This window comes from Simochromis diagramma, unplaced genomic scaffold, assembly GCF_900408965.1.
Source record: "Simochromis diagramma unplaced genomic scaffold, fSimDia1.1 OVJJ01000449.1, whole genome shotgun sequence".
NCBI classification, from domain to species: domain Eukaryota; kingdom Metazoa; phylum Chordata; class Actinopteri; order Cichliformes; family Cichlidae; genus Simochromis; species Simochromis diagramma.
The window spans coordinates 2,773,052-2,794,999 of NW_024387274.1; the positions used below are offsets into that span (position 1 = coordinate 2,773,052).

The window sequence follows — 21,948 nt, forward strand, 5'->3', positions numbered from 1 at the left end:
ACCTGTAGCATCATTCTAAACTATCACAAGACTTTCTCTTTTTAAATCCTGAAATGATCATCCTGAGCACTTAAGTAAACAAAAACATCCTGCTGAAGGTCTTCAGGGATCTGTAGAGTTGCACGTTCAGACTGTAATTAGTTTGTGGTGACTTGAGTAAATGATCTTCTTCTGGCTGCTCCTTTCAGCGGTCTTCAACCCATCTGTCACTCCTGCCACGCACCTCACCCCCTCTCGCCCTCCTCGTACATCCTGTCCACACAGACTGCTCTGCCACTCCGGACTTCCTCACACAGCTCCACAGTTCTTCTCTTGGATCCCTGACATCTGTAGTGTTTCTCTGGATGAAGCCTGACTGCTGCTCACGGTTCGTCACCTCTCGTCTTGACCCCCCCTTCATTAATTCTCTCCCACAGCTTCAGGGTTATGGTTTGCTAGCTGCACATCACCCTTGTTCTTGAAAATCAGCACCAGTACAGTTCTTCTCTGTTCTGCAGGCCTCCTCTCACTCCCCGAAACTGTGGGTAGAAAACTCCACTCTGTCTGTCCTAGACATCCCCGTACCTGCACAGGTGTGTCACCTGAACCAACCACATTTTCACTGTCGATGCTCTTCACAGCCGCCCTCACTTCCTCCTTACTAATCCTCTGCACATCCTGATTCACTAAATGTCCTCCATCCGTGCTCCACTTCTCATTTTCCACCTTCATCGGTCCTCGGAGTGCTCCTTCCATCTTCTCCACACACGTTTCACTTGTTAGCACACTTCCGTCTCTATCCACCCTCACCTGCTGCACGTCCTGCCCCAGCTTGCTCTGTCTGCCTATAAACGTGTTTGTGAATATTCAGAATGAAAGCTCTAATAATAATAATGGATTGGATTTATATAGCGCTTTTCAAGGCACCCAAAGCGCTTTACAATACCACTATTCATTCACTCTCACATTCATACACTGGTGGAGGCAAGCTACTGCCCTGGGGCAGACTGACAGAAGCGAGGCTGCCATATCGCGCCATCGGCCCCTCTGGCCAACACCAGTAGGCAAGTAGGGTAAAGTGTCTTGCCCAGGGACACAACGACCAGGACAGAGAGCCCAGGGATCGAACCGGCGACCTTCCGGTTACAGATGCGATTCCCAACCCCCTGAGCCACGGTCGCCCAAGACGAGATCCAACATCAGGTCCCCTCCACCAAAACTGTGCCATGTAGTGTTTGTGTTGTTCAGCATGGTGATAATCTGCTTATTGCCTCCAACATGTTACACATCCATGTAATCTTATTTGGAGTCGAGGCTCTTATTTACTCAAAGAACAACGTTGGCCTTTCACTTCTATTGATCACCTACGTTTCACTGCGTGTGTGTGTGTGTGTGTGCACACCTCTCCTTCACAACATTACATCTGCAGTGCGTGAATAATGGGAGGAGGTGGCAAAAAGATCAGCTTGCTGCTTTTTAAAAATACATCTATATTATTATTATATACTTATAAAAAAGAAACAATGTGTATTTGACTGCATAAAGTAACCATCACACTGTTCCACACTATTTTTCTTATTTATTTTATCCATCCATCCATCCATTCGCTTCCGCTGATCCTTTTCAGGGTCGCAGGGGGCGCTGGAGCCTATCCCAGCTGTCATAGGGCGAGAGGCGGGGTCCACCCTGGACAGGTCGCCAGTCTGCCGCAGGGCCAACACACAGGGACAGACAACCATTCACACCTAGTGGCAATTTAGATTATCCAATTAACCTATCCCCACAAGCTGCATGTCTTTGGACGGTGGGAGGAAGCCGGAGTACCCGGAGGGAACCCACGCAGACACGGGGAGAACATGCAAACTCCACACAGAAAGACCCCGGCCTGATGGTGGAATTGACCTCAGGACCTTCTTGCTGTGCGACAACAGTGCTCACCACTGTGCCACCGTGCTGCCTTATTGTTATTATTATTTTGTTTTTACTTTTTCTAATATTTCTCTCACTCAGCTTTTCCTTTAGTCCACTGTGCTGCTGTAACAAGTGAATTTCCCACAGAAACCAAAAGCAGGGCCTCGTGCACAAAGCAAAGCTGGATGTAGCTCTGTCATCAACAAGTGTTTGTGTCTGTAGTTTACTGCGACGGCTGTGCCTGTAATTCACTGTAATCCAACCCACTGTTCACCCAGTAGATTTATTCAGGTTCCTCCAAACACACTCATTTGAACTGTACTTGGCCTATAAAAAGGCATCGTGGGAACTGTTGCAGATACAAATCACAAAATGCTGGAATCACAAATTGAATCACAGTAAGTCAGTCCTCATTTTAAAGGTGTCCACGGGTAAATATCTTCACTGCACATGAAAGGTTCTTCTTTGAAGATGCTGTCCAAGTCCTCATGCTGGAGACCCGTTCTTGGATGTCTGTCACTGTGACGGTTGCTGGAGCCTGCTCAGGGAGGCTGCTGTGGTCTCCTCTCAGCTCTGTTAGCCAATGAGCTTTGCTGTTATGTGTTGCATCCTTCTCCCATATGCTCCGTCTCCAGCCTCGGTGGGCTATTCTCTGTTGTTCCCCTGACACTGAGAGCACACCTTGGCTGGTTTACTTGTGCACATGTGCTGTTGTTGAATATCTTGATCTGATCTGCACATAAATATCTTGTTGTGTTCTCTGTAAGTTATTATCTTTGTCTGAGACATTTCATAGCTGTGGAGACAGATGAGGGATGTTTGATAGTTAAAGGATGGATTTGGACTAGAAGGTTTTATTGCCTGGCAGCTGTGAAACCAAAGGAGAACACTCCATCACTTTGAGCCATGCTCTGTAGCGTCTATGCAAACCATGGAAACACAAAAGCATTCCACTGTCACACTCAGACCTCTAGCTGTGCAAGCCCCATTCAGCTTTTCATGTCCTTGTTTAAATCCAGGTAGAGTACTTTCATGATAACACCTGGCCCATAACGTCTACCCCTAAGACCTCAGCATTAATCACAACATCACCTGCGTGCACAGCAGTCACTCTTGAGTATGTGAGTTCATGAGGGTTGTTAGTAGTATGAATGCAAAGGTGTCCCACTCAGACCCATTGTCAGCAGCGTAAGCCACTTACAATATTTCAAAACACCTTGCTGCCATCCTGGCACCACTTGTGGGGAACACCCCACACCACATCAAGAACTCCACCGACTTCCAGGTCCAGAAACTTCCCCTGGATCCAGATGAAACCATGGTGTCCTTTGATGTAGTCTCTCTCTTCACCTGCATACCCACCACGGAGGCCGTGGAGACTGTCAGAAAACGACTACAAGAAGACAGCTCCTTGGAGGACAGGACCAACTTCACCCCGATCAGACCTGCACACTGTTAGACCTCTGCCTCACCACAACATACTTCAAATACAACGAAGGCTTCTACAGACAAAAACATGGCTGTGCCATGGGCTCCCCCGTGTCACCTATTGTAGCAACCTTTACATGGAGGAAGTGGAAAGGAAGGCTCTTGGCTCTTTCAAAGGAAGAGTACCCAGCCACTGGTACAGATATGTAGACGACACCTGGGTCAAAATCAAGACACAAGAAGTGGAATCCTTCACTGCGCACATTAACGCTGTGGATAAAAACATCAAGTTCACCGGGGAAGACACAAAGGACGACTGTTTGCCTTTCCTGGACTGCGCTGTGCACATTGAAGAGAATGGAAACTCCCACTAGGTTTAAATCTCTCTCCACCATTTGACCTTAGAACTGAAGAAGCTTCTCGGATGAGAAGTGAAACGTCCTCAAGCAACTCTAAGTCCAGACGCTTTTCTTTCCAAGCTCCTTAGAGTACATAGGACACTCGTGGAAACAAAGGGCAGAAAATATCTTGCAGAGATGATTTGATGATTTGACAGCAGCATGAACTTCAAAGGTGGTTAAACAGTGTTTAAAACAAAATGCTTTTCAGGATTTGTGTTCACAGCTGCAGACTGAGAAAATATGATTTTAGAACTAATCAAGCTAGAACCTACTGTCAGCATAGAGGCTCTCTGAGAGGACTTTAAAGTCTTTATCAACACAAGGACACAAGGAAGGAAGAATAAAATAAGTAAAATAGTGCCGTCACAAACAAGTCACGGCACAAGTCAACACTGCAAATAATAAAAGTGCAACAGTACAACTAAAGATTTGTTTTGCTTTTAGTTCTGAATTATGACAAATACATGACAAGTCCACTGTTTTCATCTCGAGTCAGCTGAGTGTCAGAGGAGGACTGCAGAGGGAGCGCAGACGTCACTGACCCGACGTGTGGTGGTCGGAGCATCTTCCAAACACGTCACTGGGAACAACAAGAAAAGAAAGCTCGCCCTGGACTGCAGTCTGAAAGTAAATGTGTCAGCATGCAGGATTACTTTATTGTTAACCGCGTCTCCACAAACCTTTAAGTATTTAGCCGTGCTTTTTGCTCTGGAGTTAATTTGTTGGTGATGAACGGCTGCAGTCACAGTTCGGGGTAAGGAGGTGCTGCTCCGCCTTCACTTGATTCAAACGGCTCGCAGACAGAACATCAGTGACCAGCAGCACTGCGGGACGCAGGTCTTTGCCATAAAGGCTGAACGTGCACTCAGTCACGACGCTTTGTGTAGTCGAAATTTTTGTCTAACAGCACAAAGAGGAAGTAAGACACACGGTTACATAAGTGCACAGCTGTGACCGACTCGGGAACAAACGAGTCTGTATTGCGTGAGCGAGTAGAACGGATCCACGTTACTAGAAAGTGACTGAAAACACTGCATCAGATGCCACATTAACAATCATGTCTGACCCAGAGGGGAATAACCTCTCACCTTCTAATCATTCAGTCTCTGCGGTGAGCCTCTGACAGCTCGTTTCTGACAGGAAGTGGTCACAGCGACGAGCACGCGCTGACATCACGCAGTGCTGAATTAAAACAACAGACTGAGAGAAGCTGTGTCACATGACAGCCAGTGTTTTATTGAGTATTCGATGAGTATGTATGTTCTCACAAGGCATTAAGTGTACAGCAAACTAAGCACTATTGTCATACATGATGATGGGCTCACTCCATGCCACAGTTCTGCCTGAACAGAAATATCGGGACTACGTGTCCACTACATGAACACATGTCCTGATGCCATGCACTAATATTGACCATGAGCTGGAAAACACAAACAAAATGAAATGCACTCACTCAGTATGAACATTTTTACATCACATGAAACGGGAGGAATTCATCACACGCGCTTTTAGATAAAGAGAATGACACGGGTGGCAACAATGTTATAAACAATGCCACAACAATAAGAACAACAACATCAACAGAACAATAACAGTATTAAAGCTTTTCATGACCATATCAACATTCAGTGTATTGGAAAATACAATCCCAATAGACTCTTTGTATAAAAAAGAAGCTTTTCAAGTCAGCATGGAACAAATAACAGTTTGTATCTCGGGGGTTGGGGGGGTGGATGACAGGGGCGGGTGTGCTTCCATAGATTCCAGAAGAGAGGAGGTGTGTGTGTGTGTGTGTTGGGGGAGGAGCTGGGGTCCTGGAGCTGCTCTATGTAGCGTAGCGCTTGGTCCACTGTTTGGCTATCCTGTCGTGCTCAGCTCTGTTGGTCAGGTACTGTGTGGCGATGCTTCCAACCAGAGGGTCAGCTGGAATACAAGAACAAACGGCAGACATGTTTAACCACGTGTTGGCTGTCACATGTTGAAAAGTATGGCAGGTAAATGAATTCTCTGAAACTCATAATATAAAAGACTGCACAGCCAGGCTTTAGGCACACTCAGCAGGACAGCTGTGCAAAAGCAAAACTATCTGTGACAGTGATGAGCGGGCGGTCAGCTGCCTCGGTATCCTGTATGCATTCAGTGTGGGGGAAGGGCTCTGACCAGGTCTCAGCCAGAATTTCTTTTTGAAAACCTTCAGACGGGAATCACAACACTTCCTCCTGTCACATTGTTAGCGTGCTGCATGCAAAAACGTTTGATGCGCTGTGTGTCAGGACATCCTGAATAGGTCCAACAGATCTGTCTTTGGACGGTCAGGTAAGTCAAAATAAACTGGAACCTTCTAACAGGAATACAGAGGGTTGAATCGCCAGATATCAGTACTGCTCTTCAAAAGCCTGCATCAGTCAGCTGCTTGACTGTAAACGTCAGACTCTGAGGTGGAAGCGAGATATTGCTGGGCACAGATGGGTCGTCTGTGTGAGTGGTGTACAGGACATGTTTACACAAACAGACATAAGGTGCTGGCTAACATCTGATTACCTGGCCTGTGGAACCACAGCCTCATCAAAGACCTCGGCTCATTGGAAGGCACAGAAATGTTGTTACAAGCACTGGTAACTCAAACACGTGGAGCTCAGTCTTTCCTGTAGTCTGATGTCAAGCTTGCATAATAATAATAATAATAATGGATTGGATTTATATAGCGCTTTACAATTCCACTATTCATTCACTCTCACATTCACACACTGGTGGAGGCAGCTACGGTTGTAGCCACAGCTGCCCTGGGGCAGACTGACAGAAGCGAGGCTGCCATATTGCGCCATCGGCCCCTCTGGCCATCACCAGTAGGCGGTAGGGTAAAGTGTCTTGCCCAAGGACACAACGACCAGGACAGAGAGCTCGGGGATCGAACCGGCGACCTTCCGGTTACAGATATGCTTCCCAGCCCCCTGAGCCACGGTCGCCCCTGATGTCAAGCTTGCATCACGTGATCTGATGCAACAGCAGAGTAAATCAGCTGTGATCATGGCGGCCTCCAGCTGTAGTCCTGTGCCTACCTGTCTTTTGATAAACGGCACATCCATGACTGTTGACTGTGTTGCTGGTTCCTGTCTCAGCAAAGTGACAGAGCAGAGAACTCACTGAGCCCTCACAAGCTCTCTGCTCATATTCACAACGTCTCTGGACACCAAACCAGGAGCCGCTTTGCACACAGTGACGCAGGGTTTAACAGGTTTAGTGCCAGACTTACCGACGTGTTAGTTACTAATCGCTGGTATTTACAAACACAGTGGAGCAACAAGACTGTGCATCTGAGATTTTTGCATTTCTCAAAATAGAAGGAGGAAAAGATTCAAATGAACCAAGCAAACTGAGCCACAGTTCACTGCTCATTGTACTGATAATTAAAGCCAAAAAAGCAACCCAGCTGACATGGCCGTAGTTACTGCTGCATGGCGGAAAAGAGTGGGAGATTTGTGTGTTTATGTGGAAAACACGAGCTTATAGAATCCACGCTGAGGCAAAATATGTGGGGTCTGTCCATAATGCCTTTGTTTCCCAGAATAGCAGACATTTTCAAGAACTGTGGGGGGAGTCCAGAGATGGGCTCGTAGCTCAGTCCACAGTATCTTCCTTGTGCTCCAAATGATCCAGATCTGTTGATGATGACCATGCTTACATCTGATATCCATGGAACGTGACACTGGATCAAAACCAACCCTACAATCAGAGCAGTGCTACAGTCGTGCCCCCGTCAGCACCCGTAATGAAGATGATTGATGTGCATTTGGAAGGAACTGCAGACGCCCAGCAAAGGTCGAAGCATGACAGTATGTAAGAGAAGAGAAGAATGGAGACCCTGACTCTGGACCCCACACTGATGATCATCCAGCACAGGGAATTTTAATAGCAGCCATTTTTATTTGAATGTTTCGAATGGTTGAAGATGTTTTTCTTCTGATCTCTGCAAACACATTAAAATGAGACTTTCAGGACCACGGACAGTGATCTCATGTCTATCACACACACAGACACACACACACACACACACACACACACACACACACACACAGACACACACATATAGACACATACACACAGACGCGCACGCACAGACACACACATATAGACACACATACACACAGACACACACAGATGCGCACGCACACACACACACAGACAGACGCGCACGCACACACAGACACACACATATAGACACACATACACACAGACACACACACACAGATGCGCACGCACACACACACACACAGACACACACACACACACACAGACACACACATATAGACACACATACACACAGACACAGACAGATGCGCACGCACGCACACACAGACACACACATATAGACACACATACACACAGACACACACACACAGATGCGCACGCACGCACACACACACACACAGACACACACACACACAGACACACACACACAGATGCGCACGCACACACACACACACACACACACACACACACACACACACACACACACACACACATATAGACACACATACACACACACACAGACAGACGCGCACGCACACACAGACACACACATATAGACACACATACACACAGACACACACACACAGATGCGCACGCACACACACACACACACACACACACACACACACACAGACACACACATATAGACACACATACACACAGACACAGACAGATGCGCACGCACGCACACACAGACACACACATATAGACACACATACACACAGACACACACACACAGATGCGCACGCACGCACACACACACACATATAGACACACATACACACAGACACACACAGATGCGCACGCACGCACACACACACACAGACACACACATATAGACACACATACACACAGACACAGACAGACGCGCACACACAGACACACACATATAGACACACATACACACAGACACACACACACAGATGCGCACGCACACACACACACACACAGACACACATACACACAGACACAGACAGACGCGCACGCACACACAGACACACACAGACACACAAGCACCAAGCCTGAAGCAGAAAAACCTTCCTGATTGTCAGCTGATCTCACTCACAGGCTGGAGTTCTGTAAAATAAGCAGCTTGAGCTGGTTTACATGTGGACACGAGCTGATACAGCTTTGAGCTGCCACGTGGCTTCACTCCAAGTTATCCGATATAAAATCTCTAAAGTACAGATCTCTCTCTCTCTCTGTCTCTCAGTTTATGAGGGCTAAACCTGAGATTCAGAGTTTAAACACTTGATCGAGTACTGAGGGTGTTGTGAGTGGGTCGATTCTGATGAGGCAAGAGGCAGAAAGAGGAAGAGGGAGTGCGTGGGTAACAGGGAGGAGTCTTTCCCCTTTTCTGCCAGAGACGTGATCTCGATTAAACCTCTTCTGCATCACACTTAAAAGAAACCGTCTCAATTCATGTGAGCACGCTGAGGAGGAGGGGAGGAAAGGCTTCTCTCATCTTCATCTCCACTGCTGCGTTTCTCACAGAGCAGTCCCTGCAGAGAGTACCGAGCTATCACCAGAGTTCCTTCCACTCTCTGATCTGTAACCATTTCATTTCCTGCTGTTCGCGTCTAAAACCATCAGTCATCCTTAGGGATGGGTACCAGTACCCATCCCCCCTACTGCTTATGTCAGACATAAACGGTAGTAACCAGACCGAAAAGCAGCGCACATTTTGGTGCTTTATTTTTCTTGAGATGTCATACACTTTCTAGCCAATCATTTTACGTTTCCGAGGATAGTAGGCGGGCCCAGGTACGTACGTTCTGTTAGAGCAGAGCTACAGATTAAAAATGCCCAAGGCGAAGCGGTCAAAAGTCTGGCTGTACTTCACAGCAAAATATACAAACTCAGCAGCCTGCAACAAGTGCTTTAAGCTGATACTGTGATACTGTCAAAGGAGGTAACACCTCCAATCCGATGAAACACCTGGTGACGCATAGCGTTTTTTTTAAAAATGCGCTGTATTTGATAGCTTGCTGCGAGACCTCACACCGAGCACATCTACTGTGGGTGTGGTGCCTGTTATCAGACCCGGAGTTAGCAACATCCCCAAGAACCCGAAGAATAGAGTCCTGGCCCCTAGCCCTGCCAGTGTAGCAGAAATGATGAGGATGATGATGGCAGCAGCAGCCGTTCTTCTCTGCGTGAGTAGCTTCATGTTGTTCGTGTGTAATTTACGTTGAGTAGGCTAACCACGTTATTAAATTAATGCAGGTAAGGTGAACTAGCAAACATCATCATAGCTACATGCGGCTGTCTTCTTGTTTGATGGCAGATACTCCCTTCACCCTGGCCAAAAAGGCTAAAATGACCAAAGAAAAAGTGGAAAACAGCTAAACATGAGAGGTTTTTGGACAAAGTGTGTGTTCTCCATTCTTTAAGCACTGGTTTGAGCACCGTTTAAGCACCGGCACCGTTTCAAAAGTACCGGTTTGGTACTGGTATCGGATAAAACCTAAACGATACCCATCCCTAGTCATCCTCTGGCCCTGACCTACCTTTCATGGTCCAGCACATTTCTGAGTTACAGTTCTTTACAGACGCTAGGACACATTTCTCAATACTTAGGTCACGTTTGCAAAACTCCTCACACAGTGAGCACAACAGAAGTCTATGTGGGCTAAACTGAGGACCAGTTATCATTGTTTTGGCACAAAATGCATTCAATGACTACATCTCTCAAATTTCATGAATTATCTTCTCACTCAGACACAACAACTGCCAAAAATCTTTGTACGGACAGGACATTTTGCATGTACTTACATACTGTTGTCAAAGCTGTTAAACTTATGGTCAAAACAATAACACAATGCAAAACTTAAAAAGACAGCAAAATGCAACAGCAATATTTTATTGAAACATATTTTAAATCTAAAAATGCAGTTTAACCAGCCACAGCTGATTCTCATTGTAGATGAACATCTACACAGGTGTTACTCCTTCAATTGTTCAACTCCTTCAATTCTGGCAGCCAGAAGATTCTTTCCTAGGTGTGTTGCCCTAGATGACATAAGATGTGATGTGGATGAGAACCTGTGGCCAAATGGAGAAGACCGAGTAGATTAGCATTACTATTGTATGTGTATCAGTGGATGGTGTGTATACAAATTCTTGTATTTGGGATTACTTAGTGCAAAAAAATAAAAATACAGAAACAAATATTAACGAATTCTGCATGATGTCTGATTCATTCCAGTAACATATATTGAAATTATAAACAGAGATGTGTCCTTGTTTTACACAAGGAAACACTGTGTAACGCTACATGTTGTTAGTGTTTTTTAGGTCATTGTTTTGTGGGTGACAAAGTGTGTTTGTCGGCTGTCAACCTTTGCTAGTGTTCTGGAAGAATGAGTTTATTTGAGACCTGAATGAAGTGTTTTGGTAGTTGTAGTGCATTTTGAATGTGAAATGAACTGCTTTGCCAAGCTGACGGTCAGTTAGGAGGGTTGTGTGAAGAGTTTTGCAAAAGTGACCTAAGTATTGAGAAATGTGTCCTAGCGGCTGAAAAAAACTGTAACTCACTTTAACTCTCAAAGTGCTGATAATGTAGAGATAAAAAAAATGATTTTAAAAACTGAGAATCTTTATTCTGTTCATTACCAACACACACCAACTGCAGGTCCCTGTTGTCTTTACAGTAATCGGGGTCAGACTGGCACAAATGGCCTTTTTGCTGTGAGCTGCTTCCAGGATTGAGTTTTTCCAGACAGTCTTGGTTAAATGTTGAACGGATTAAAGGGGGTTTGGAATCCCAGGCTCACACTTTAATACAGGAGCAGCTGAAAGGAGCTTCTTATTAGCCAGGTATACCTGTGACAGCTCAAAATGACCCACAGACAGTCTCAGAAACATGAAGGCTACATGCAGAGCACATCTGCAACAAACAAAAAACACTGTGGACCTCTGTACCTGTGATGGAGCCAGAGCACAGCATTTATATAAAAGAGACACTTTTGTGATGGACAGTGTTACACACACACACAATCATTGTTTTCATCACTACACTGCCTGTCTGTTCTCTTGGGCTGCTGCTGCTGCTGCTGCTGCGCTGCAAACACAACTTCAGTAAAGTACATGATTTAAGCAGCTCAGTCAGCCTGTCACAGCTACATGACAGCATCTCTGTGTGAGTGTGTGTGTGAAGCTGTCACCTGGGTTGCAGTCAGTGAGCAGGGAGCAGATGGACAGTAGGACCTTGGAGATGGTGAGGGCGGGACTCCAGTTGTCCTTCAGGATGTCCAGACAGATCACGCCCTGACTGTTGATGTTGCAGTGGTAGATCCTCGTACGGAACGTCACCTGATTGGTTAAGAAACAGTTTCATTTGATGCTGCATCCTGTTGATCCTGACCTCTGAGCCAATGACACGTTTTAAAAAAGGCTTATTTTAGGTTTCGTTTAATTATCAACAACATGTAAGGTGATCAAACAAACAAGTGTTTTTTATATTTTGGGACTCGAGTCAGGGCAAAAAGTCTACTGACATGTTCAGCTGAAAGACTGTTCAGTACAATGAAACATCACATCAGGACATTATGGGATACATCAGTGGATATCTTGGTGCCTATCACAGACATCACAATGATCAGAAAGAGACACTTCAGCAGTGTAATAATACATCACATCCCAGTGTTTCCAGGAGAGCTGCTGGTTTCTAACCAGGTGGGGAAACAGAGAGCAAACATAATGATGCCATCACTTCAAGTCTAACTTGTTCACAAGCTGTATATTTGATCACATGACTCTCTGATCACATGACCGCAGGTACTTACAGGGGAAGCATGGTGCTGAATTAGCAGTCATGTGTGTTATTACTACCTGATGGTGACACTTGTTGAGCAGATATCGACCCAGGAGTCAGAGTGGAGGCTGAACCTGTATTGAACCCTCCCTCCTCCTAACTGTAGGTGTTCCTTGCAGCTAATTTTAACCGACTGACCGACTGGTCTAAACCTGAGAAACAGTCAGATATCGAGTTAAATTTAAGGACTGTTCAAAGGACAATATCAGATCCCACTGCTGTAATGATTCATATAAATGCTGCTTAACTGTGTGGCACCTTGCATGATGCATTACAGTAACTTCCAAAGACACAATGAAGAAAACGAAACAACAAACTGATGTTAAATATGATATGAAAACACATTACTACAAAAGATGCTCATGTTTTATTAAAATACGACAGATTAACATCTGGAAAACAAAAAGCGTGGCACATTGTGCCGTTCTCCACCCAACCCAGCAGGACACCACCTCAGCTGGTTCTTTTTGAGGACCTCCTCACCCTGACTCTAAGGGAGAGGACGGCCGCTCTATTTCTGTTCCCTTCTCAATAACTAACAACAAACAGGCCCAATAAAACAGGCCTATGCTAACAGACTTGCAGTGTTTTCCTGCAGCTCCGTCTGTTAGCACATGCCTCCTGACATTTAGGACGTGACAGGTTCAATCAATGAAACACTTGTCAGTTAGATTAAACGACCAGCACAGGCTGACAGCGCTCTTCATATCCTGCCTGTGTGCCTGCATCAACACTGAAGACATTGCATAGCTCAGCACAAAGAGCCCTGCATCATTAAGCAGTGACCTTTGACCTCTGTGTGTCTTTAGAAACGAGGCTGATGAGCTGTAGCTTGCCCCCGTTCATGTCACCCTTCCTCCGTTCAGAGAGACAAACCCTCCTCTTATTATGAAGATCAACAGATTGATTTATCTGTCACTGTTTCACGTCAGCAGTGCTGCAGCGCCACATTGGAAACATCTAAGAGGACTTCACTGATACACTATAAATATACATTGTGTTATCTTACACAGCATGAGTGTTGAAAAACTTGAAATATTATCATTACACATGCTCTGGCTAAGCAGTGTGAGTGCTGTCAGGCATTTGAGTGTGATGAGTGTGAGCGAGCTATGTGAGAGCTGACTCTTGTCATCTGCGGCGCTGTTTCCAAACCAGGAAGAGATGCGGCAGCTGAGATTATTTTCAGCGGCACTTCTGTAAAATCTGCTCATAGCTGGGACGGGAGGTCCACCTCCATCAGCCAGGTGACGGAGAGGTGGGTTAGCTCGTCTGTCTGAACTCCCGAGAACTTGTGCCGTGAATCCTTTCTGTCAGAGAGCTGCAGGTATAGTCCGTCGGTTATAGTGTCAGCTGCTCCTTTCCTGTAAGCGCACTCGTTGTGGTCGGCTGTAAGACCAACACCTGTGTGTGACGTGACTGGTGATGTCACATGTCAGTAATGTGAGCAGAAGGGGCTCGGTGTGTTCTAGCAACATTATCTGTCCCGAGTGCAGGTGTCAGGCAGCCCAGCAGGGAACATGTCACGCTGGACGCTGAGCTGAAGTCAGTGAGCAGCACTCTGGCTGAAGCCTTCTGGTGGAAACCTCGGCTGAATGGTTTGTTCTGTACGTGAACAGCAGCGGGCCCAGCTTGGTTGGGAAGCGTGAGCTGATGTGAAGCCTCTCAAAGCATTTCATGATACAGCACTCTGCTTTGGCTGAGGGTCCATGAAGATATCTGTCAGCTGTTCTTCACAGTGTGTTGGCACGCAGCCTGGGATGAGATCTGGACCCATGTTGCAGAAACCTCCTCATGCTGTCTGCAGTCACAGCCAATAGCTGGCAGGCTGGAGGCAGTGATAGTTGTTTGCAACCTCAAACATGTCCACTGTTCAGTGCCTGAAGTCTTTGCCATAAATGCCTCATGTCCTTGGTGCATTCATTGGACAACTGTTTTTAGCTTGTTCTTTGCTTCAGTGTCACCAGCTCTGAATGCAGCGTCACAAATCCTCAGCAAGAAGCCGACCTCCCGTTAGCCGAGGTTTATTTCTGGAATGCAGCCTGACAGATTTAGCAAATCGGTGCATTTGTTTATAAATCCCATCACGAATATTCCTCTAGGTCTGTCGTCTCTTTGAAACGCTCCACTGTGCGCACTCAAAGCAGCCCTGTACACACTGAAGCCTCCTGTGGCTGCACGCTGATGCAGTCCTTGGTGGCTCTCATCTTCCTCCGAGCCTGTAAGCTGGGTAAGGGAGGAGAGGGAGCTGCAGTGTATGTGTTTTTTCTGTTTGAATGTACATTAGCCCGTGTACGAGTCCCTCTTGTTGTGCATGTAACAAATGGAAGTGAGGTAAAAAAAAAGACCTGGGGCTGTAGCTCAGGTGGTGTTTGATCCCTGGCTCCTCCAGTCTGCACGCATAATATCCGTGGACACTAACCCTGACTTTAAACTTTGAGCTGCTCTCCGAGGATCGATCGCATGTATAGGAAAAAGTTCTCGTATGCGCCGAGTTGTATAAAATGCTTTGAGTGCTCAGGTAGAGTAGAAAAGCACTATATAAGAACCAGTCCATTTACCATTTAGCCAACAGGCCCGAGGAACCTGCCAGTCAGCCGAGGTCAGCCCTTAACCTGCCTTGATGCCTTCTTGCTTCCCTTGTTTACGTCTCCTTCACTCATTCATGCTCGCACATTTTTCTGTGTGAGCTGCATTCTGATGGATGTGGTCAGAGAGCAGCTTGGGGTTCGTATCTTGCCCAACGATATTATGCATGCAGACTGGAAATGAAATCCCAGAAAATGAGATTTATATCACGCAGAGGAAGATCAAGTGTATAGAGAAGTTTAGTTCAAAGCCACGAGTTACTGCAGGGCACAGTGCTGGGGGAATCTCACCTCAGCCATCACTCAACCAGTTCTGAGGTCGGACCAACGTACAAATACTGATGCAGCATCCCTGCAATGCTCAGCCTCTAAAGTATCAGTGTCAGCTCAACCTAACATTAGTGAGTGATCCAGAGCAGTGAGCAGCTGTCACATGGCTCGCTGTACGTTGGATGGCAAAGATCACGACCACGATGGAAAAACAAGGCGGCAGGAGGCCAAGAGTTAGGATGGGCTCTGTGTGAGGACCCACACAGCTGACACTGAACAGGAGATCATATATCGAGGCCTGGTCACATGATTCCCAATAACTTTGAGCTGCTGTAAATTTCAAAACCACAAAAACAAAAAGTGATACACACTGGACAGATGGAGCATCAACATCTGATTACACTCCTGGTAGGCGAGGTTCGGGATGGTCTGAATGATTCCCAGGCTGCTCTTAACTTCACCACTGCAGTCACACTCGTGACTTTCTATTTCACATAATCATACGAGACATACAGAAATATGAGAGATAGTTTATATAAAGTCTATCCATGTATCACAACGGTGGGAACGCCACCAATCATTTCTACCATGTGACGCCGTGCCGTCCTTGCACAGTGCACACACAGCTCACCTGCACTGTGCAACACTACAGATACTTTCTCCAGTGCTGCTCCTCATGACTAAGATACTGATACTGCAAATGCAGCAGCCTACTTTATTGTAAACGACAGTAAGCCAAGAAGAGCAGCTGAAAATATCAGATTTAAGCAGCTGATTAAAGTCACTGACGCTTCCTCCCTGTTCTGTCTGCATAGAGCACAGGGCTGCAAGCGGCTCAGTGTTGAGGATGCAGAGTTTTACATACTGGAACAAGTCAGAGATATAGACCCAACAACAAGGAAATTAAAGAGCAAGAATTCAGAACTTGTAACAAAGTAAACAGACTTTGTTACTTATGGTGGTCTGTAATGGCCTCGTAACACAAAGCAGATGAAAGAAAATAAAACAAACAAGCTCAACACATTTTTCACAGATTTGTGAAATTCCACTAAAAATATGACTGAACGTTCCTGTGAGTTTGATACATGTGAGTTTGATACATGTGAGTTTGATACATGTGAGTTTGATACATGTGAGTTTGATACATGTGAGTACACCTTTAGCAAAGGTTTGCTAAAAACATGCTGTGAATATTTAGTTGAATCACAACATTTGGTCAAGAACACCCTCAGTGCAAAACATCATATATGCATATTTGCTAACACAGTTTTGGACCGCTCCTGTCAGTGGCACATGTGCACAGACACTAAACGGCCCGCTGTAAAGCATTAAATATGGCACAGATAGTTTCCTGCCTTATCGTTTAAGCACATAAATAGCAGTTAGATATTACTTAGTGAGTATTCCTAGACTCTACTGGAGGGTGGCCGAATGCAGCTGAATGCCAGGGCATGCAGGACAGGACAAGGCGATCAGAAGCACCTCATTGCTTTGATACAAACTGGCAGTTTGATTTGAACATGCAAATGCTGCAAAAAGTTTAGATCTCTGTTCCAGGGTTTTGCCTGTTTCTGAGGGCTCAGTCTCCTCCTCAGCCTGCATGAACGCACAACGTCCTACAGCAGTTTTACAGCAGAAGGACACACACGGTGGGGGAAAGCAGCACATCTTGTGGCCGTCTCAGAGGCTGCACAAACCGTAAAGCCGGGTTTCCAACACAAAAGTTGGTGATAAAGACCGAGCCCTGCTGCAGAGTTTAAGGGAACCCGACCTGCAGAGAATATCATTTCACAGCTGTGTGGCTGCTTCAAACGTTAGATGCACTCCTGATGGTGTGAGGAAGGACACAGAACCAGAGTGAGAAGTGGGTTTGAGATTAGAGATCAGATTTCAAACGTGTGGATTAGGGCTGCCACGATTAGTCGACTAGTCACGATTACGTCAACTATCAAAATCGTCGACGACTGATTTAATAGTCGACACGTCGTTTGAAACTTTGTAAGATCCTGAAAGACGCAGGAATAAGTAGCAGGATTTAAGAGTGTAATAACGGACTGGAACAGAAGATGGCAGCACTGCATGTACGAGGATGCCAGCTGCTGTTAAACCCCGAAGAAGAAGAAGCTGTGTCCCAGAATTCATAGCGCGGCCCAGCTCAGTTTCCAACAATGGCGGCAGCTAGTTAGTTTTAATATTACTCTTATTATTCTTTCTGGGTCACAAAATAAACGTTTAACATATTTTCAGGGAGAATGTAGCTGTGTAAACCTCAAATATCTGCTCAGTTTATCAGGACACCGCATATTTTCAAAAGCGCTCCGACGTTTTCGGAGACGTCTGTTACCCACTAGCTCGATAGCTAGCCGGGGGCTAGGTCACTAGAGCCGTGAGAACACCGGACTCCCGGCAAATCGTTTTCAAACCCACCGCCGTCTTTCACTACTCAGGTTAAACATGATATATGAGTCACTTAGATAACTTAAAAATGTTGTTGTTTGGCTTTTTTCAGTGTTTTATTTGTTCCTGAGTAAATCGGTTTGGCTGAGATTAAAGTTTTTACACAGCTGAATAAACATCAAGCAGACAGCTGATCATCAGAAGTGTGAGATGCTCGAGAATTTACTCCGGTGTCCTGTTATATTTTAGATAGCAAGGAGTTTATTAAACTTCACCGAAACAATCTGCAGATTTCATTAAACTTTAATAAACTATCATCTTGTCTTTATTTTTAGTTAGCACCTTAAACACTTAAAGCTGTAAGCTAATGATAGTTATATGAGAGCAGATGCTGCTGCTGCAATAAGCTGTACCTGTACGTCCAATGGATGATGATCTGATTAGTCGACTATCAAAATAATCGTTTGTGGCAGCCCTAGTGTGGGTGCTTGGTTACAAAAACAACACTATGTCCCTGATGCTTAAGCCACTGTGACACGACGCACCCATGACCAGCTACACTTTCACCAACGTGTCACTGAACTGTTGGTCAGTGCTCGTTGAGAATATCCCAGTGGATGCTGCGTCTGTTCACTGGGAAAAAAACCCAAACTTGGAACCAGTTCAGCTTTTGTTGTGAGAGAAAAATCACTTTGAGCACTGATGGTGTGAGCACAGTGTTAGGCAGAGGGTCAAATAGAGGAGAGGAAGATTTCAACAGCAGCCCTGTTGGCTCATGACAGAGGGAGCTACACTTGGAGCTCTGCTACAGACAAAACTGTGCAGGAACAATAAGGACTAGACTTCCTGCACCATGGTCCGTCTATTCTTTCCAGCATGGTTTCAGTTTGCTTCAGCTCACAGCTGTTGGTTTATGCACAGCTCTCTTTAGGTCCTGTTGTGAAACCTTGATTCTGCTGTAGGGTTTCTTGGCACCATTGTCCTGCTGCTGTGTGACGCATTTTAGGTCAAGCCTTTGTATTTAGACGTCTGACTTCATACAGTGACTTCAGAGTGCCCAACACCCAAACAACCCCACATCGCCACCACGTTCCCCACCATGTTTGACAGTGAGGCTAATATGCCACGTCTGCTTTGTGGCACTGTGAGTTGGAGCATCTCAGCTGTGGTCTTGTGGTCCACAAGGCAACTCTTTTCTTTCTTTCTTTATAAATAGAAGAGAAGCTTTGCCCTAACAATCCTTTCGAAACAGCCAGTTACGTCTGAGCCCTGCATGGTTTGTAGGGCCATGGTTTCCTGGGACGCCCACTCCTGTGGCATTAACACACTCCTACATGCTGCAGACGACAAACTGCCAAAGAGGTGGTCACACTCACTAATGATCTAATCCAGTGTGTTTGATCAGCAGCACCAAGCTGCTGCTGACTGAATACTTCTGGCATCGGTGAACACGCTAACCACACCTGCACACTCGGATATGTGACTCCTGGTATGTTGCAGTTTTCCTGAAAGCTGCACAGCACGAACTCTGAAGTTTACAACGTTGTTCTTGATGTTTCCTCTGTGACCGTTGTAAGTGCCAGTTTGTGCGTTTGTATCACAGCCTGTCTGACTGTGTCTGCTGTGTCAGTGGTGTGGTTAATCTGCTGTTTTGTTCCCCTCTCTTATCTGATTTCATTGGCACTGTGGGGAAATTGTACACCGTACATCAGTTTGGGTTCAGTTATTATTAACTGACAGTACTGGCTTAGTAAAACTGTTAAAGAGCTAAATGAAGATCTAAAGAGGAGATGATCTGAGAAACCAAGAACAGAACATGTGAAATCCCACCGATGAACGTAGTTTGTAATGAAAACTGACTGTTAATACAATAAATAAAAGAAGCTGTCAGCGAGTACTTGTAGTAATCCTAAAGAATTCAGTCTGACTACTACTAACAGCTTTGCATTTACAGACACTGACACTTCTTTCATTTGGTCTTTTGAGGATTAGAGACTAAAGGAAAGCAGCTTTGTGCGCTCAGTACGAGCATCCTCTGTCCTGGGCTGCAGTCACATGTTGTTTTGTCAACATGCTGAAGGTTAACGAGCCTTCAATGACTCGTTGTTGTTGGACAACAGTGACAGGCAGCTAGGACAACGCCGCCATTGTTCACAGCTGTAGGGGAGGAGCGTAGCTGCAGGGCGTCATTCACCTTGGGTGGTTTGAAGGGGTAGTCTGGTGTGAAGGCGATGTCCAGGAAGAACACTCCCCCCTCGTACACGGAGCCCGGAGGGCCCAGGATGGTGGACCTCCACTCGTAGATGTTGTCTCCTTTAGGGCCGGCGCTGCATGTACAAAAATAAAAGAGGAAGAAAAGAAGAGAATCTTTTTACCGACAGGTGCTAAAGAAGAAGCCGTTTGTGTGTTTCAGTCACTCTGGTTAGGTTATAATCATCAGCTGCTGTCCATACAAGACTCAGACCGCTGTCAGCAACAAAGACTGGATCAAACCTTTGTGGAGCATCATTAATATCAGTGGAGGGCTGATGTCTGTGGCATGTGAATGCAAGCATGAAGCACAGCTACACACACACACGCACGCACGCACACACACACACGCACACACACACGCACGCACACACACACACACACGCACGCACGCACGCACACACACACACACACGCACGCACACACACACACACACACACACGCACACACGCACGCACACACACGCACACACACACACACACGCACACACACACGCACACACACACACACGCACGCACGCACGCACGCACGCACACACACACACGCACACACACACACACACACACACACGCACAGCTGTGAGAGGAGATGCACTAATCCAATTCCCTTTTCGACTGGCATTAGGCCAGATGCTCCTGTCAGTTCTTCTCTTACTTTTACTTTCATCGTTGACGCAGTGAAAGAAAGGCGTGTGCACAGAAACGTGGAGCTGTTGGTGTGAAACAGCAGGCGGTTATAAAGCGCCGGCCGCTGCATTTGTTGTCAGCGTGTGTTTGGACACAGAGAGGAATTATGGAAGCAGGCTGGAGAAAGGATGCCGATGTTCCTCTGGATGGATAAAAATAGTCTGGGCTGTGGCAGTGAGCCGGGGCCCGGTGGGGACCCGAGGCCGACACGTCTCTCCACTCTGCCTGATGTGGCTCAAAGAAATCTATGTTTGTGTGCCAAACAGATTTTACTGCCAGTGGTTGGATTCATCGTGGTGGCGACACTGACAGAGTATTTCAGTTATTTTAAGCCATTTATTTCAGGTTCAAGTATCCACGTGCATTTTAAACAGGGAGCACATTTTCTAGTTGTGTTACAAACATGCCAGCTGGGAAATCTGGGTCCATTTGACTCAAAACGTAACACCTGTATAGTTGTAATCTGAAACGGGCTAAGGCCTCAGTCACACAGGCCGAGGCTCAGTCTGCTAACCACCAGTCGCTAGGAACAAGGGTCACTAAAGGTTCTGCTGGGGGGACAAAGAGGTGCTGAAACAGAAACGCTAGGACTGCCCTGGTGATGAAGGACTGCTGTGGCTGCTTGGAGCCTGCAGAGACTTGCTAACTAACCAAGCACCATTCAAACTGAAACAGAGAACGTTTGCCTTCTAAGCAAACCTTGTGGCTCACCACTGACCTGCTAACTACAGCTGACCGTGTCAACACGCTCCTGACCAGAGCACATGCAAACATGTTTCTGGTATATGTCACCTGGCAACCTCCTGCAACCACTCATCCACTGGTCTGGGAACATAGTGACTTGTGGCTGCTATGGGATCACTGACACGTCACTAGTGAGTGGAACTTTAGTGCTTTCACATCTCCAGCAGCCACCCAGTGGTTGCTGACTGGGAATGACCTCAGTTTACTTTCTCACTAACATTATTTTCTTTCCAATGCTGCACTGATTTGTGAAATCCTCACCAACTACAGTATTTTAATTACTAATATCAATGCAAACACCTTTTCCTACTAACAGAGACAGAGACAGACCCGGAGCTGGCCGGAGAGATGATATCTTTGGTAAGGCCTCAAAGGCCGCTATGAAGAGTGGCTGAGGAGAAGGATCGCCACATAAACTGCTGAGCCTTCGGCCACTGTGGAAGATGAGG

The 21,948-nt window shown here is 46.1% G+C and overlaps 1 protein-coding gene and 1 long non-coding RNA gene across 3 annotated transcripts in view; both read right to left on the reverse strand.

Annotated features, from left to right (window-relative positions):
• Positions 1–4,925: 4,925 nt before the first annotated feature.
• The window catches only part of LOC120715634 (ubiquitin-conjugating enzyme E2 E2-like), a 66,357-nt gene continuing 49,334 nt past the window's right edge, over positions 4,926–21,948 (reverse strand). For both annotated transcript variants that reach the window (XM_040002726.1, XM_040002727.1), the window contains 3 exons: positions 20,014–20,146; positions 11,915–12,062; positions 4,926–5,642 (listed from right to left, as the gene is read on the reverse strand). In XM_040002726.1, the coding sequence (XP_039858660.1) occupies positions 5,545–5,642; positions 11,915–12,062; positions 20,014–20,146 (379 nt within the window). In that variant the 3' untranslated portion in view covers positions 4,926–5,544. The remainder of the gene's footprint in view (positions 5,643–11,914; positions 12,063–20,013; positions 20,147–21,948) is intronic.
• Positions 14,528–17,433, reverse strand: LOC120715638. The gene is made up of 2 exons (XR_005691695.1): positions 16,523–17,433; positions 14,528–16,492 (listed from the first exon to the last, which is right to left on the reverse strand). It is a non-coding gene; the product is annotated as an uncharacterized LOC120715638 (long non-coding RNA).